General features: G+C 44.9%; 1 protein-coding gene across 2 annotated transcripts in view; it reads right to left on the minus strand.

Moving 5' to 3' along the window:
* Positions 1-988: 988 nt before the first annotated feature.
* The window catches only part of RASSF3 (Ras association domain family member 3), a 115,119-nt gene continuing 97,299 nt past the window's right edge, over positions 989-18,808 (minus strand). For both annotated transcript variants that reach the window (XM_066258373.1, XM_066258374.1), the window contains exons 2-5: positions 12,429-12,536; positions 9,725-9,962; positions 7,960-8,069; positions 989-3,984 (exon numbers count right to left, since the gene is read on the minus strand). In XM_066258373.1, coding sequence (XP_066114470.1) covers positions 3,835-3,984; positions 7,960-8,069; positions 9,725-9,962; positions 12,429-12,536 — 606 coding nt within the window. In that variant the 3' untranslated portion in view covers positions 989-3,834. The remainder of the gene's footprint in view (positions 3,985-7,959; positions 8,070-9,724; positions 9,963-12,428; positions 12,537-18,808) is intronic.

Genomic DNA, 18,808 nt, shown 5'->3' on the forward strand with positions numbered 1-18,808 from the left:
GGAACCTACAATGTTCTATTCCAGTAGTAGCCACAGGGTGTCCCATTTTATAACAATTCTTTCAACTGTTCACATGCTTTATATACTTTGAATGTATGCATATCTAACAAAACTGTTTCAGGAATGTATTATATGGGCATTCTGCTAGGGCTATTTTCCCCAAAGGCTAAGGCAGGGGTCCCCAAACTAAGGCCCATAGGCCGCATGTGGCCCCCTGAGGCCATTTATCCGGCCCCCGCCGCACTTCTGGAAGGGGCACCTCTTTCATTGGTGGTCAGTGAGAGGAGCATAGTTCCCATTGAAATACTGGTCAGTTTGTTGATTTAAATTTACTTGTTCTTTATTTTAAATATTGTATTTGTTCCCGTTTTGTTTCTTCACTTTAAAATAAGATATGTGCAGTGTGCATAGGGATTTGTTCATAGTTTTTTTTTATAGTCCGGCCCTCCAACAGTCTGAGGGACAGTGAACTGGCCCCCTGTGTAAAAAGTTTGGGGACCCCTGCTTTATATACTTTGAATGTATGTATATCTCAACAAAACTGTTTCAGGAATGTATTATATGGGCATTCGGCTAGGGTTATTTTCCCCAAAGGCTAAGGCAAAGGAAAAAAATGACATCTGAAAAAAACAAATGTGCCCCCTTCAAACCTAATAAAAGTTGCCACATTCTAGCATGGATCTCTATGTATCTGTAATAGAAATTTATCCCTGCCTGACCTTTCGTGGCACAGTGGGATAAAGTGTCAACCTGGAACGCTGAGGTCGCTGGTTCGAAACCCTGGGCTTGCCTGGTCAAGACACATATGGGAGTTGATGCTTCCTGCTCCTCCCTTTCTCTCTCTCTCTCTCTCTCTCTCTCTCTCCTCCCTCTCTGAAAATTGAATAAATAAAGTCTTTTAAAAAAAGAAAAAGAAAAATTTATCCCATTCCTGTGACCTTATTTTTACTTGGTGGAGTGTCATAAATAAAAACACATAGACATTGACTAACAACATCAATTTTTAATAATGGAAACAAATTGCCATTCCAAAAACAATTTCGGGGAAGAAAAATATTCCCTATAAAAATAAACTTAAATTCATCAAAATTATAAATACTGGCCCTGGCCGGTTGGCTCAGTGGTAGAGCATCAGCCTGGCGTGCAGGAGTCCCGGGTTCGATTCCTGGTCAGGGCACACAGGAGAAGTGCCCATCTGCTTCTCCACCCCTCCCCCTCTCCTTCCTCTCTGTCTCTCTCTTCCCCTCCCGCAGCCGAGGCTCCATTGGAGCAAAGTTGGCCTGGGCACTGGGGATGGCTCTATGGCCTCTGCCTCAGGCGCTAGAATGGCTCTGGATGCAACAGAGCAATGTCCCAGATGGGCAGAGTATTGCCCCCTGGTGGGCGTGCCAGGTGGATTCCGGTCGGGCGCATGCGGGAGTCTGTCTCCCCGTTTCCAACTTCAGAAAAATACAAAAAAAAAAATTATAAATATTATAACTTTTTACAACTGCAATTTAAAATGCTCCCCTGCAATACTTACCCCTTCACTTAACATCATTCCTGTACCATCACATCTTGAAGAGAAAACAGTATTACAGCAAAGCTTAGTTTAATTTAACATAGGAATTTGCACAAGATTTTTAAAACCCAGTGGCCATAGGGTCCCTTCTTTTACACACTAATACGCTGCTGCAGTAACCAGTTTTCAGGAAAGGACATCAGCCTTCAAGAACCATGAGCTGACAGAATTTCAATACAGTAAATTATCCGAATTGCAATTTGTAGTGCACACGACAATTAACAGAGTTCTGGATACTAACAGGTGAGGGTGCCTATTTTAGACAATCTACTTCAAGTAAAAAAAATTTTTTTTTCACAAATACCTATCAGCTACTATGTTAGGTTCTAACAGTGTCTTCATCTGAAAAACAAATGCTTCACAAAATACAAGCTTACTGGGATGGGTAATTAAAAGGCCAGGTGGTGGATAACACTATACTCTAACCCAAGCCATAGTCTAAACAGTAAAACCAGTATAAAAAACCATGAAGGCATTCCCTGAACAATCAAGTGTTGGATGACAATGATACTAAAACCTCACCGATGCACTAAAAAGAAGTTACATGCAAAATTAAACAAGCTATGCCATACATATTTTATAGCTGGTTCTATTTTTTTGTTTTCCCTCTGACTCTCCTTAAAAAGCTTAGGAAGGTATGACTGTGTCAGTGACACGTGTGGCACAGCGTTACCAACACTCCATCTGCTTCCGAAAGCATGGGTGATCTCTGACAGAAGAGCCACCAAGAGGGAAACAAATGCAATAAAAGGCACAGTTCATTTAAAAGCCAGGAGCTGAAGCACCTTGGAATTTCACAAAGAACCCATTAGTTGTCACCAAAGTGTTAACAATTCCTTGGGAATTTATAAACAAAGTATCTAGACAAAAACCAGACTGTAAATCCCCCCTCTAAAGCCACAAGCACACTTTCCCCACTGTTTTCAAATTAACTGCTGCATAGGTAAGCAGAGCTCATTGAACCTGCTTTCAGGAAGGCTTCTATTGCACATGTATTTCTTTGGTTGGTAGGAACACACAGTTTTGTTAAAATGTCTCTGAGAAGGGCCCCTGCTCACGGTCAGCTCGGGGTGGACCTGCTTCCCTTTCTTGCTGCCCTCCTTCCTTACAGTCAAGTCCTCCTTTGGAACCGAGGGTCTGATTCTATCAGGTCTTCCATCCATACCCCTGTTCTCCATTCGGCATGAACAACTTCAATTTATGAGAGAAGGGAGCAGGAAGGAAGAAAAGGGAGGGGAAGGGCAGGGAAGGAGAAGGGAACTAGAGGGGGAGATTGTCACACAGGTATGCATTGAGCTCTTCACTTGACAAGCCTCCCAGCTAACAATCAGGAGGACCCTACCCAGAATCCTTTTCAGCTTTGAAAACAACCTCAGGGAAAACCTGTAACTTCACAGGAGTTAGCAACAGACCCTGCTCCACCTGTCCAGAGAGGCTACACTGGCCTTCATGCCAGGACGCAGATCCCGAGAGCCGCCCTGCCCTGCCCTGCCCTGCCCTGCTCTGGAAGTGTTCCCTGCTTGCCTCTCCCGTGGGCTGCAATGACAAACCCCTCTTTTTGGTCTAGCTCCTACTTTCTTTGGCTCTGTTTCCACATTTTTACCCACCAAGAAATCGAGAAATCCTACAGTGGGTCTGACACCTCAAAACTGAATGCTTTTTTTAATGCCTTTACAAATACACCTTTCTCTCTCCACCATCGACTCATCACCTGATCCACGTCCCTCAGCACTTCTCCCGCCTCTGCTCAAGCCTCCTTCCAACTTTCCCTTTACTTTCTTGAAATGTCAAGCTCCTCCAAAATCCTTCAAACACCTCAGAGTTACCAGCTTCCTGTGCCTTCAATTCACATGGCTGTTCCCTCTGATATTTAAAAAAAACAAAAACAAAAACAAAATCCAGACAGGTAGTTTTGACATACAACAAGTATTCAGATGGATTCCTTGTTAAGCTTATAAAAAATTATTTCACAACATCCTTAAGCTTAACATCATCATCATATAATTAAAATAACTGAAAGAAAGTAAGAGAACGAAACCCAGAGTCCGTGCTTTGGAGCACTCTGGAAACGCTCCAGAGGGGCAGCTTGCCCGCAGTCCGATAGGAGCTGCGAAGGTGCAGGAGGCGCGTGGGGGGCGGGGGGACACTACATCTCTAGAGAGCAGGGGGAAGACCCTCGCATCACTGGGCCAGAAAAGGCCCTCCGAGAAGAGGCACTTGCTGCTGCTTCGTCTGCGGGCCTGCACCGTCTGTGAGTGGCCGGAGCCCGGCCGCTAATTGGGCTTCCACACCTGGCGGAGGGCTTCCTCCAGCTTCTGTCTGTAGGCCGTGTAGCGCTTCTGCAGGTTCTGCAGCTGCTCATCTTCTTCCTTGTCCAAGATGCGCAGGAAATTCTGCAGTTCGGGAAGGCTGAAGGCTTCCCACTGTGAGAGAAGGCAGAAAAGAAAAATGCCAGGTGTTTCCTTCTGCCAGGACTGGGGAAGGCCACCCGGCAGCACAGGGAGCAGGTTGGCCTCCCTCCCTCTCTCCCTCTCAGCACTCCCAGCCCGGGCCTGGGCTCTGGGGTCCAAGAGCCATGTCCCTGGCCTCACCGTCACACCCCCTCCTCGGCTGCTCCCCTCCTCCCACTATTTCCCCAAAAGGTTCTCACTAAAGCAGGACCTCCACATCCCATCAGACATGTTCACTCCAGACCTGACCCCCAGAAGCATTAGAAACAACTCCACACTTCCTCCGCCTCTTTCCTCTGCTTGGAGTCACCACTGATATCACTTGTCTTCTTTCTCACCTCCCACAATCAACTTAATCATTTCCATTTTAAACCATTCATCCATCTGCGTGCTTCCCTCCATCTCAACTGCCCCCCTGGGGCTAGCCACCACCATCTTCCCCTACCCTAGACGTCCTAGCTCGCCTCCCCATTCCAGCTGCCCAATCCGTTCCCCAAATAACCAGCCTGAACACAGAAGTCCCCTCCCCTTATCCACAATTTCCTTTCTATGGTTTCAGTTACCCCAGTCAACCAGTCCAAAAACATTAAATGGAAAATTCCAGAGATAACGATTCTTAAGTTTTAAATTGCACGCCATTGAGTAGCATGATGAAATCTTGAGCCATCCACTCCATCGCTCCCAGGCCGTGAACTGTCCCTTTGTCTGGTGTCTCCGTGCTGTATATGCTCCCTACCCATTAGTCACAGTAGCATCTCGGTTATCAGATCGAGTGTCCCAATATTGCAGTGCTGGTGTTCAAGTAACTCTTACTTTACTTAAAGCACAAGAGTAGCGCTGCTGGCAATTCAGATATGACAAAGAAGCCATCAAGTGCTTCAAGAGAAAAGGGCTTGGCCTGACCAGTGGTGGCGCAGTGGATAAAGCGTTGACCTGGAAGTGCTGAGGTCGCCAGTTCGAAACCCTGGGCTTGCCTGATCAAGGCGCATATGGGAGTTAATGCTTCCAGCTCCTCCCCCCCTTCTCTCTCTCTCTCTCTCTCTCTCTCTCTCTCTCTCTCCTCTCTCTCTGTCTGTCTCTCCCTCTCCTTTCTAAAATGAATAAATAAATAAATAAAAAAAAAGAGAAAAGGGCTTGGTACTACCTATGGCAGGGATCCCCAAACTGCGGCCCCCTGAGGCCATTTATCCAGCCCCCGCCGCACTTCCAGAAGGGGCACCTCTTTCATTGGTGGTCAGCGAGAGGAACATAGTTCCCACTGAAATACTGGTCAGTTTGTTGATTTAAATTTACTTGTTCTTTATTTTAAGTATTATATTTGTTCCCGTTTTAGTCCGGCCCTCCAACGGTCTGAGGGACAGTGAACTGGCCCCCTGTGTAAAAAGTTTGGGGACCCCTGACCTATGGTTTCAGTCATCCACTGGGAGTCTTAAAACGTATCCTCCATAGATTAGGGAGAACACAACTGTACTCTTTATAAAAACCCTTCCCTGCTTAGAATCATTCAGTGGCTTCCTGTGGTTGTTTCTGCTAAGTGTGAGAGACCCTGTCCTTTCTAATACGCACCCCCCCACACTATCCCAAATGGCTTTGCACATGTCCTCCCCTCCTCTGCCTGGTGAACTCCTACTCAGTCAAGTCTCAGCATAATGCCACTTTCTCTAAGAGGCCTCCCATGATTTCCTCCCCTCCCTTTCCACTCAGGACTATCTATTAGAAAGCTCTCACTGAACAGTGGTAAACCTGATCAAAAAAGATATAAAATTTTTTTTAATTGAGAAGCAGGGAGGCAGAGACAGATGCCTATATGCGCCCCAACCTGGGGAGATCAACCTGGCAAGCCCCCTATACTGAGCAATGCTCTGCCCATCTGCTCGGCAACCATGGAGCCATCCTCAGCACCCAGGTCCAACTTTGCTCGAACCATTCGAACCATGGCTGCAGGAAAGGAAAAAAAAGAAAGAGAAGGGAGAGGGGGCAGGGTAGAGAAGCAGATGGTTGCTTCTCCTGTGTGCCCTGACTGGGAATTGAACCCAGGACATCCACACGCCAGGCTGATGCTCTACCACTGAGCCATCTGACCAGGACCATAAGCATTTTTATAATTATTTTCTGAGTACCTCCCTCCCCTACACCACAGCTGTCATACTTGTCACTGTCTGGGCTTTGTCTCTCACCCTTGAGGCTCTGAGTTCTGTTTCCCTAAAAGCACCAGGTACTTAGAAGGCACAAAATAAATGTTTGTGGGGTTGCTTTTTATTTTTTCATTAGAGTAGTAAATGTCAAGAAGGCTACATAGCGTCACCTGCAAGGATTTTTTTCAAACTTGTACATCCTCCCTCCACAAAAGGGGGCCCTTGTTCATGCCAGAAATAATTCTGATGGGGAATTCCCAGGGCGTGGGGCAGAAGAAAGCCTGGAGATTGGCTGATACAGCGAACAGAGGGGGACGGAATAAAACCAAGAGGCTCAAGGACAGGTCCCCGGAGATGGATCTTGAGCTGAATAAATGAGAAACATGGAATAGGAAAGTCAAAGTTTCTACATTAGAATATTCGGTTAAATTTTAAAAGCTAACATTTTACTTTTCTCTATATTCTCCAGAATAAGGTTCCTCCCTCTCCCTGACAGCAGTCGAGTTTTTTCTCTCACTTCAGTTAACGTTAAAACTCTGAGAAACGAGACCACCACACAGAGGTCTAATAAAGCAGTTCAGAATATTAAAACACAATGCAAATTCTCAAAACCACAATTCCCTCCCAGACAATGAATGTAGCTCTATTTGCTCTAAATTACATGCAGTACTTAAACGACCAATAATACCAAGGGAAATAAAGCATTGGCAAGATTATGTTGAAATGTCCGGCTCAGGCTTTCAGAGAGAATTGCCGCCATGTGCCAAACTGAAAACCCGGCCCAATTTTCTCACCCAAAATGACAGCGAGTTTTAAAATCTTCAGAACATCAGAATCAAAAGAAACTTCAAAAGTGACCAAAATCACGGTCTTCCTAAAACTCTCTGAATAAAGTTCAAATTTACCTAACATAAACATACTACTTATAGAGTGTGTTTACCTACATTTCTAGTGTATTAACAAGCACTTTTTAACATCCTTAGTCCCACTTCACAGATTTTAAAACTGAGGACCGAAAAGATTAGATTTACCCAAGGTCACGCTACTCATCTAACAGAAGCAGAGTCCCGGTTCCCTAACTTTCTAACCTAGAAACCCTATTCTCACTGCATCACAAAATGGGCAGCTTGTACCATTTCCTGTTCCAGACAAAAGACTGACACTCAGAGCCTGAGAGACTGACTCAAGTGTCCTTTTAAAGTTGACATTTGATCTAGAAGGAAAGTCTACAGAGCTTTCTCCTTCAGTTGAACTGGCCTAAATACAATTCTCCCTGGAGAGAACATGGCTAACGATGCTATATACATAAACATAATTTTTTAATCATGTGGGCTAAAAGGGGGAGGGGGAAAGATTCTACAAAAGTTAAATGTCTTTCCCAGTAAAGAGATTGAATTCCCTTTATTTCCCTTTGGAGTGAATTAGCCTGAGACCTTCTAGAGGCAAACATATGGAGAGTGTCAACTTTCAAAGTTCAGCTGGATTAGAGGAACTGAGAGGTAGAAGGCGTGGAAATGACTGGGTGGAGCTCAAATAAAAATTTTATTTCCTCTACCTCTGAAAATTGCAGACCGGTATAATGAGTTTTGTAAAAGAATTTTATTGTAGACTAACTTTGGGTTCCTTTCTAACAATTCAAAAGCAGCCTCCACAGGACCACCCAATCTACTCCCACAACGGCAAACATGCTCTCCCTCTTTCCTCCCCCCACCCTCCTCCCTCCTCCTTCCCAGTGGTGAAACCACTAGACCAGAGCAATAAAACAGGGCCAGCTTCTGTGTATACTTTAAAGTAAGAACGTACAATCACTTACCTCTCCAATTTCATGCTCACGAAGAACAAAACTCAGTGTGTCTGTTCTGGGCCCTGCTACCAAACGCAGGTAGAGTGGATGTTCCCGGTCCGAGAGCTTGCAGGCGTAAACTGGGGGAGGGAACAAGGACCGAGTCACAGGCAGAGGACTGGATCGTTCCCTAGACCACACACACCGTTACCATCCCTCCTCCAGGTCAAGGCGTCGGCCCGCAAGTCACCACCCTCCTCATTTTATTACCAACGCCCACCGTGGAATGAAATCTATACTACCTGACTCTTTTTAGCTGCACAAAAGAAAACTGTGCCCTGATCAAAAAAGAAATAATTTTCAAGAATGAATTTAAATGGGTATTCATCCCCCAAATGGGTTTCCAGTTAATTCTGCTCCTCCTTTAGAGAACAAGAATCTTAAAAAGGATCTGCAACCCCTTTCAAAAGAATAAAAATACTCCATTCAAAGAACATGAAATCAGGGATCAAGGGAACAAATCTCTCTGCAGACTAATTTAGAATTAGAAGCCACAAACTAAGCAGTCAGAATACAAACTCTAATAGCTTTAAGGACAGCTATGAGTCTCATATCTCTCTCTCTCTCTCTCTCTCTCTCTCACTCACACACACACACACACACACACACACACAACTGGCACTGCCTGTCATGTTAAAAGATTTGCCAGACATGAAGGTAATATGTCAAAAGGATGGAGCAGCTGATATCCAGGTGAGCAGGCAGAGAAGCTGGCAAGATCAAAATGCCACCTGAGCTTATCTGCATTATACTGGCACTTCCAGGTGCCACTGCATTGTAGGTACAGATGTGAACTTGCCCCATTCACTGGCCTTGAGGGGAGAAACCTTGGTCTTTCATCCTTGCAACCACAGGGCCCAGCCCACATATGGTATGTATTCAAGAAATGTACCTACACTCAGCAACTAGCTGGGTTTCATCCCCATGCACCTGAGGGCGTTCTTATCATATCAGGTTAGTATTATTTGCTTCTGGAGCTGCTTTAGGCTTTATCCAGAAAGTCCAGAGAATGTAAATACCTGACATCTCACACAGACACCATTTCCACTCAATCACTGTTGTCCACCACTGGTATTAATTTCTGCTAGACCTGGAATATTTTATTCCATTTCATGCAGAAATTTAATATTCTCTTTCTATCCACTGAACAGGGGTATTAAGTTCAGACAGGCAAACTCCAGAAGACCAAATATCCACACACTGAAAGTGCCCCTGGGGGGCTGGCTGTCAGGGTAACAGCCGGAGAGACAAACTAAGGGAAGAGAAGAGTCCAGGGCTATGCCATGCGCGGCAGTAAGTCTGAGACGTGTGTAACACGCATGGGCCTCCCCATCCTCAAGGTCTCAGAGACCACAAGTCTACTAGGCCACTCCGCATTTGGGTGCAAACCCAACGTGGGCTATGCTACCGCAAACTTCAAGTGCAGGGGCATCCTCTTTTGTCCTGATAGCATTAAAATCAAAGCTACCTCCCCCAGATCAAAGCCATCCCTATACACATAAATGCCCACCACATGTGGATGCCTCTGAGCTCTTCATATGCATAACTGTCCACTCAAATATACGGAGAGCCAGGAAGCACTCAGCACATGTCACGCTCACCATGCCCTCCAGAATCTGGCCCTGGCTCTGACCTAACTAACACGGCTACAGCCATTAACCTTCCTTCCGCTAACGAGGACAAAAAGGTGTGAATAAAAGCAGAGACCGCTTTCATTCTAAGCGTGGCGGCATACCTTGATCTTCCCTGTGACAACGCTTATAAAGTGCAAACTTGGCAGGGCTCTCAGTCACGAGAAACTTTTTGAGCAGGGCCTCAATCACTTCTCCCACGGTGTTGGCGCTGCTGATGTGAAGGGTGTTCATGCAGCTGTTGCTACTCGGAGCAGGTTTTCCAGAGTTCAGAGAGGTCTGCGGGAGTTTGCAGAGTTCCATCTGTACTTTAATGAAGCCAGTGTAAGTCCCATTTGAACTCTGAAGCGGAGGAAGAAAAGCGCACACTTAGCCTGGTGGGCAGTGGCGTTGTGGGGAATGAGCGTAGGAAAACACAAGGAAAGTGAAACACTCCCTCGAGGGTCCCTTCCTTTCACAGCTCTGGCAGAGCTTCACAGGAGGTGGCCCCAGAGGGAATGACCTCTGAGGGAGGTCAGCAGGTTAGCACATCCCCCAACCAAGGCTTCCCAGAGTCAAAGTCTGAGGGGCAGATGTGGCGGGGACAGGAGGTGCCCCCAAAACGTGCCTGCGACTCGAGGCCAGACTCTGACCTCGGAAGGGACCAGAAAAGTCAGGGCCCCTAGTGAAGACACGGTCTGCTGGAACAGATGCTGGCCAAACCGCGGGGCGTGTTAAAGCTCCACACAGTCCAGGCTAACTGCCCAAAGGAAACGACATCTGTAACTGATGACCGGCTATTATGCAGAAAAGGAAAGTCACAATTAGGAATCTGAAATACCTAAGTCAACAAGGAGTGGGAAGTAAGAAAACAAGCTAGTTTCAATTCTACTGGCTATTAGTACCAATTTCACTGAAACTCTTCTATACCCACATCCCATGTAGCATGCGATGCACAGGATGCATTTCAGGAGCTTCAAGTAGCAATATTTTTAGAACAAATTCAAGCCATAGTATGAACCATAGATATTATAATATAAGCACTTGTCTTTTTTTGTTTTAACATGGTATTTATGCCTCCTTCTATATATACATATATTTTTACCAGCTTTTGTGAGGTTTATAACTTTTATACCCAGAACAAAAAACCTGCATATATTGATATTTAATAGACACAATTGGGTGAGTTTTAGCACCTGTCCTAACTTATGGTAGAATTACTATTTCTTAGTTGCCAAAAATGGTAACAATGATCCTGTATTCCCTTTTTATTTTATATTCAGTATATTTAGAAAAAAATTATCATAAAGTATGTTTAAATAAATCCTCAGGTGTTATGTATAAATGACACAGTTAAAATTGAACATAAAAACCTCCTTTATGGTCCATTATTTTTCTTCCTTTCCACAAGATAACTTTACAATACTAACTCACCTGTTTGGTCTTGTGGAAAGTATAATACAACACTTAAAACTTTTTCATCTGTGGAGACAAGGTGGAAACTCGCATCTGTTTTCATCTCTACAGGAGGCAGGGATGGAATTTTTCTACTTCGATGACAATGGAGTTTGAAAAAGGAGAAACATCACGGCTGGTATATGATGAAGAGCAACAATCCTGAGTTCATCTGCCCTGCTCCCCTTTTTGCAGAGTCCCACCGGGGAGGAAGCCCTTATCACAAGGGTTTGTATTTAAAAGCTTCTCCCCCAGGATCACAGAATTCAGTAGGGCCTATTCTAAATGGGTCACCCTGTCCTCACTGAACTCTTGGCAGTTCACAGTCAATGGACTGAGAGGCAGGGGTCCAAGGAATGGCAGGTGCATCAAGGAAAGTCACCACGTGGGTGGATGAGGTACAGATCAGTCCGTTCTGAGCTCTCCCTTCCTCCCACCATGCCCTGTGTTCCCCTCCCACACCTGGAGCACCTGTACCCGGGTGACCGCAGCTGAGCTTCAAACAGTGTGGGCACAATGTAGAAAGCTGAGTATTACATCCACTTTACTCTTGGCAACAATCTGAGAAAAGTCTGAGCTCAATTATATCACAATCCTTTGGCACAAAACCCTTTTCCTGACACGCCCAAATTTACTTACTCAAGATTAAATGTATACAAGACCTTATTAGAATCGGAGTTACAGCCCTGGCTAGTTGACTCAGTGGTAAAGCTTCAGGCAGGCAAGTGGATGCCCCAGGTTCGATTCCCAGTCAGGGCACACAAGAGAAGCAATCATCTGCTTCTCTACCCCTCCCCCTCTCCCTTCTCTCCCTCTCTCTCCCTTCTACTCCCGCAGCCATGGCACGGTTGGAGCAAGTTGGCTGTGGGTGCTGAGGATGGCTCATGGCCTTGCCTCAGGCACTAAATAGCTCAGCTGCTGAGCAATGGAGCAGCGGCTCCAGATAGGCAGAGCATCACCCCAGAGGGGGCTTGCCAGGTGGATTTGGGGCCAGGGCACATGTGGGAGTCTGTCTGCCTTCCTGCTTCTCACTTAAGAGGAAAAAAAGAAGGAAGAAAAAGAAAAGAATCTGAATTATCACCTATATGTTGAACAGGCAATGATTACACTCAATGCTAGAAACCTTTGGGGGGGGGGCACAAAATCTTTTAAAATAAAATTTAACTTCCTTTAACTGATTTTCAGATAAGGCTATTTCAAAATATAGCTTTAACTTAAAGATGCAGAAACATTTTCCTGTCCAATATACCCTGACCATTAAACTTCTGCAGGTGTGATTCAGAGATTTTTAAAATATACAGACAAGACTGTAGTAGCAACATTTATATTTGTCTTTTGATCTCTGTCAACCTAAAGAGTATTGTGGGTGCTTACCAAGGTCATCTTCAACTTGTCTGTGACTGCTAAATTGTATTTATGAACTTTCTCCTGGATTTCCTCTTTGCTGAGGTAATTGTGGGTCTCCTTCTCTTTCTCCACATCCTAGAAGAAAAATAAGCCATGCCACACATGAGCAATCACAGGAAAAAAGGCAGGTAAGCCAGAATTTTTGACATGAGACTAGTATGACCAACTATGGAGCACATACACTCCATACACTTGAAACACATACTCACTAACACATTCTCCCCCCTCTTTTTTTTATAGTACAGTATATGGCTTTATTTAAATATCAAAACAAACATAAAACCAAATTATTTGTTTCTATATACCTACAAGTAATGTCAAAGGAGAAAGCTGAGTTTGGAGGACCAGAGAATCAACGTGCAGTTCCGTTTGATTCACTTTGCTATTCGGCAGTGAGACTATTCTCAGGTGTCATTTGTTTATTTAACTATTTTGGCATGAAGACTTTTAGAATGATAATTGCTATAGGAAACAGCATCTCTAATTCTCCTGGCTATCATGTTAAAACAAAGCTAGACTCCCTACTATTTTTACCAAAAGTTCAGCAATTTTTACTAATTAGATGCTTCTCAACTAGTTGTATGCCTTTCGTCTATTTCAAAGGCCTGAAATAATTGTTTTGCAGTAAGTATTCTGTCCAATATTATAGCTGTTTTGTGGGGAGGGGGGATTTGGCCAGCTTTTCACACCCACCATTGCTGGAACTCAACCATTTGATTTTTACTTCAGTTGACTTTTTTTTTTGCACCAATGTTTTCATTTTTATGGAGTCTGTATTATCTTCCCACCGCTGCCATCACAAGGTATCCCGAACTGGGTGACTTAAAACAACAGAAATGTATTTTCTCAGTTAGAGAAGCTAGAAGCCTGAAATGAGGTGTCTACTCTGCCGTGTCCCTCTGAAGGCTTTAGGGAAGGATCTGTTCTGGCTCTCTCTTGGCTCCTGGTGTTGTTGCCAATCATTCGTGTTCCTTGGCTTGCAGATACAATGCTCCAGTCTCTGCCTCTGTGGTCACCTGGGTGTGTGTGTGTGTGTGTGTGTGTGTGTGTGTGTGTGTGTATGTGTGTGTGTACATCTCACTTTCAAACTCTCATCTGGCAATTATGGTTCTCATTCCTTCAGACTACAGTCTTCCTGAGGGATATATCAGAAACTAATTTGTCAGTAGCTAAAATGCAACACTTCATTAAATATTATTTGGCAAAACTGTCTTGGCTAACTTCCCCTCCTGCAACATCATTCCCTAAAAGTACCTGTTCGATTGACTATTTGCATTTTAAATATTTAAAGACACATACCAAAATCTGCTCGTTAGCAAATTACACAATAGTTAAAAGTTAACTGCCACTACTCACTGACCTGTCAAATTATACACAATTAACAGAAGGTAATTTATCTTCCAAAGAAATCCTTGTGTCAAGATACAAGTAGGCAGACTTCCCCTACCCACCCACTCTCATCACCCACCCCTCCAGCCTCACCCAGCCCCTGCCTGCCTCCCCATTTTCTGTAGGAGACAGTATTAGTGAAATGCTGTTACCACTGTGAAGACTTCACACTAATGGTTTATTGTCTCGATGAACTTAACCAGTGTTCGACCTCATGCAAAGGATACTTACTACGTGATCGCAGATGACCAAGCTACTAGGACCCCATGAAGCCACGTATATCAGGCACCTGGCTTGTTATCGCATTTAACTCTCCCAACAATTTAACCAAATAGGTGTTATTATTCCAGTTTCCAGATGAGATCAAATTCTAAGATGAACTTGCCAAGTATTCTGCATAAATGGTGGAACTTGTCTGAAGCCAGATCCCAAAGTAACTCCAAATGTTTACCAAAACCACTAAGTACTTATGTAGGGGATCCTCAGTTAATCCTCTCAACAGTGAGCTAATTAGCACTGTCATGTTACATATAGGGACACTGAGACTTACAGAAGTCAAGTGGCTTGTCTGGGGAAAACCCAACTAGTTAAGAGACCAAGCTCAATTTTTAACCCAGGTCCTCTAAGCCATTTCCACTAAATCAAATAGAAGCCCAGTGTTCCCAAGTGGTGTTTGAAATGGTTCTTCATCCATTCAGGTCTCAAATCCTTTGATTCTGGACCGTAAGAGGGGTGTGATGACCATAAATTCTCTCAGAAACATCAATTTTAGCATTGTCCTGGTGAAGTCTGACGGCCAACATTGGATAATAAATACCAGAGAGTATCAGCCCAGGACAGTATGGTCCATCCCTAGGCTCAGGGGCCTGCCTCAAACTCCCTTGGAAGATTCTATCCAACAATGTAAAACCCCAGAGTACTCTTATTTTATTTTATTTTTTGGTGTCACTGGTTAGGAGAAAAAAAGAAGTGTAGATTAAAATAACTTTTCAGAAGCTTCAATGCTTATTTCCAAGGAAATTTAAAACATGTATTGCATCTCTCTGCCTGCCCTGCTTCCAATCCATTGCCTCCGTGTGGGGTATGACACTGGCAGGGCCAAGCGCCCCATCCAGCAAGACCCGGCCTCTTGTCCTCGTCTGCCATCAACTAACCCTGTGCTGGGTTTACTAACCTTTCTTCGCTTGTTCTCCTATCAAATAAAAGGACCACAGGAGACAGATCATCTTGAAGGAGTTTCCTGGCCTAACTTAATAATTTTGCAAAGATCTGATGCTATCCTCATTGATGTGACCAACAGTGCAAGACGGTCCATCTGAGAAATCAAGGAAACCAAAGACTTAATATTTAAAATCTTACAAATAGCTAACTAACTACATGAGTACGGTAGCACAGTGTTTTTTCGACAGCCATTCCACCAGAAACAGCATGCTGGTCCACAAAAGAGTGAATGAACCCAATGATCTTAGTTGAATTCACTTATGCTCAGGGTAATTTCTGACTTAGTGGTCCCCAAAATAATTACCCTATTTTCAGCAGTCCCCAAGTGTAAAAAGGTTGAAAACCACTCCTGTAGCATACATACATTCAAGGGGCTTACCACTTAAATACGAAACCATAAGTTTAAGAATATAGAGAGGGAGAAGGGGGAGGGGAGCGGTTAAAGCAAACAGCAGGGTTAAAGCAAAAGTTAGGGGTTTTTTTGTTTTTGTTTTTTACTAAATTTATTGAGGTAACATTGGTTAATAACATTATCTCAATCTCAGGTATACAACTTTATATACAACATCTGTATTCTCCACTGTGTGCTCAACACCCAAAATCTCGTTTCCTTCTGTAACCAGGTGTTGGGGTAAACAAGTGTGTTTAAGTTTGCTTGCTTGTATTATGCATTGGCGGGGCAGTGTCATGTGTGTGGGCTGTGAAAGGCTGCGATGCTTGCCCTCAGAGCAGCAGACTGCAAATTAAGGATTGCTTGTCTCCACAGGGAGGGGTGTTTGTTTGCCAGAGAAAGGGTTTTTTGCCCCCAGCCTGTTTTGCTGGAGATTCCAGAAAGAGAGAGAGAGAGAGAGAGAGAGAGAGAGAGCACGCACACGCTGAGGAGCTGGGGAGCCCTGAGATTCCGCTGGCCTATGGGCTGGGGAGTACTTGAGGCTGGTGGGGGCCTGTGAGCCTGGAGAGAGAAAGGAAAGCGGTCTTCCCTGCCTGTTTGCTTGTCCGCTATTAGGAGACTTTAATGATTGGAATGGCCCACCATTTTCTGGCTCCACTGTTCCTTTACTGTCTGCCCAAATCCAATGGGAACCTGCATGGCCACGGCAGTGGCCACTGGCCTTACACCATGTATTTGACCCCTTTACCCTCTTCACTCTTCCCTCTGTTCCCATCATTCTGTTATGTCTGTTGCTCTTAGCTGTATATCCCACACATACCTGAAATCATACTGTTTCTGTCCCTTTCATATTTCACTTAGCATCAGTCTGCTCAGTTCTTAATTACAGGTTTAGCTGATGCTTACTGGACTTAGCTCCATTCCTGAGGCCCCTCACACCAGCATTCCTAGAGGCCTGAGGACACTCAAAAGGAGCAAGCCAGTCTGACACATACTTGAGTGTAAGTCTCCTGCCTTCTCAGACATTGAAAACCTAGGAAGATCTCTACAAAGACTGATCTCTCATTATTAAAATATCAACTGGAGGCCTCAGATGGACAGAGCATCAACCCCAGACGGGAGTCACCGGGTGGATCTTGATCGGGGTGCATGTGGGAGTCCGTCTCCCCTTCTCTCACTTAAATTATTTTTTAAAAAATCAACTGGAAAGAATCCAAAAAGCAGTTAAAACTTAAAAGGCTTTGATCCCGTGTTTTTTTTATGGAGACTGCAAGGCCAGTGGCTGTGGCCATGCAGATTCATACTGGATTCCAGCAGATGGTAAAGGAACTGTGGAGCCAGAAAAAGGTGGGCCTTTCATCTAATAGAGTCTCGCAATGGTGAATGAGCAAGCAGGCAGCCAGGGAAAACCACTTCCCTCTCTCCCCAGACTCTCCAGTAAAACAAGCTGGAAGAAAAAAAACCTTCCCCGGCGAACATGGACCTCTCCCAATGGCAGCAGATAATGCATAATTTGTAGTCTGCTGCCCTGAGGGCAAGCACCTGCAGCCTTACATAGACTGTACACATATGGCTATCTATACCCCATGCTCATGCACCACTGAGCAAAGTGCAAGTACAAACCTACACACTTATAACACATTGGTTTGCTCAATGACATAATTAACATATGACACTGTATTCATTGTAAGTGTACAACACAAGGATTCAATATATGTATACAGTGTGTCCGTAAAGTCATGGTGCACTTTTGACCAGTCACAGGAAAGCAACAAAAGACTACAGAAATGTGAAATCTGCACCCAATAAAAGGAAAACCCTCCCAGTTTCTGTAGGATGATGTGGCAGCATGTGCGCATGCGCAGATGATGACGTAACACCATGTATACAGTGGAGCAGCCCATGGCCATGCCAGTCGAGATGTGGACAGTACAGAGGAAAGTTCAGTGTGTTCTGTGGCTCGCTAAATTCAAATCCGTGACCAAAGTGCAACGTGAATATTGGCGCATTTATAACGAAGCGTCACCACATAGGAATAACATTACTTGGTGGGATAAGCAGCTGAAGGAAACTGGCAATTTGGTGGAGAAACCCCGTTCTGATAGGCCATCAGTCAGTGACGAGTCTGTAGAGGCTATACGGGATAGCTACCTAAGGAGCCCTAAAATATATCTGTGCGTGAGCCCACATTGAACTGCACTGAATAGGTATGAAACTGGGAGAGTTTTCCTTTTATTTGGTGCACATTTCACATTTCTATCATCTTTTGTTGCTTTCCTGGGAACAAGTCAAAAGTGCACCATGGGCCCTGGCCGGTTGGCTCAGCAGTGGGGCGTCGGCCTGGTGTGTGGGGGACCCGGGTTCGATTCCTGGCCAGAGCACATGGGGGAGGCGCCCATTTGCTTCTCTACCCCCTCCCCTCCTTCCTCTCTGTCTCTCTCTTCCCCTCCCACACCCAGGGCTCCAGTGGAGTGAGGGATGGCCCCAGCGCTGGGGATGGCTCCTTGGCCTCTGCCCCGGGCGCTGGAGGGCGCTGGAGTGACTCTGGTCGAGGCGGAGCGGCACCCCGGAGGGGCAGAGTGTTGCCCCCTGGTGGGCGTGCTGGGTGGATCCCGGAAGTTATTCTTTTCTTTAAATAAAAAAAAAAAAGTGCACCATGACTTTATGGACACACTGTATAATGCAAAATAATCACCACAATAAATGTAGTTAACATCCATCACCTCACAGTCACAATTTTTTTTCTGGTGATGAGAACTTTTAAGATCTATTCTGAGGTGTCCTGTACTTTTTTTTTTTTTTTTTTTTTGAGAGAGAGAGGGAGGAAGGGACATAGATAAGAAGCATCAAGTTGTGGTTGTGTCACTTGAGTTGTTCACTGATTGCTTCTTATAGGTGTCTTGACTGGGGGGTGCGGGGGCTCAGGCCAACCCAGTGACCCCTTGCTCAAGGCAGATGAGCCCTTGCTCAACCCAGAGACCTAGGGGTTCTGAACCTGGGAACCAGTGTCCCAGGTCGGCGTTCTATCCACTATGCCACCACTTTTCTTTTACATTCCCCATACCTCCAGTACTTTTTTTTTATTTTTTTTTTATTTTATTTATTCATTTTAAAGAGGAGAGAGAGAGGGAGAGAGAGACAGAGACAGAGGGGAGGAGCTGGAAGCATCAACTCCCATATGTGCCTTGACCAGGCAAGCCCAGGGTTTCGAACCGGCGACCTCAGCATTTCCAGGTCGACGCTTTATCCACTGCGCCACCACAGGTCAGGCCATACCTCCAGTATTTTTAAGTCAACTGATGCAGCATCTGCACACCAAGGCCACAGACCAAGGCCTGCTTACTGA

Source organism: Saccopteryx bilineata, chromosome 2 (assembly GCF_036850765.1).
Source record: "Saccopteryx bilineata isolate mSacBil1 chromosome 2, mSacBil1_pri_phased_curated, whole genome shotgun sequence".
In the NCBI taxonomy this organism is placed as follows: domain Eukaryota; kingdom Metazoa; phylum Chordata; class Mammalia; order Chiroptera; family Emballonuridae; genus Saccopteryx; species Saccopteryx bilineata.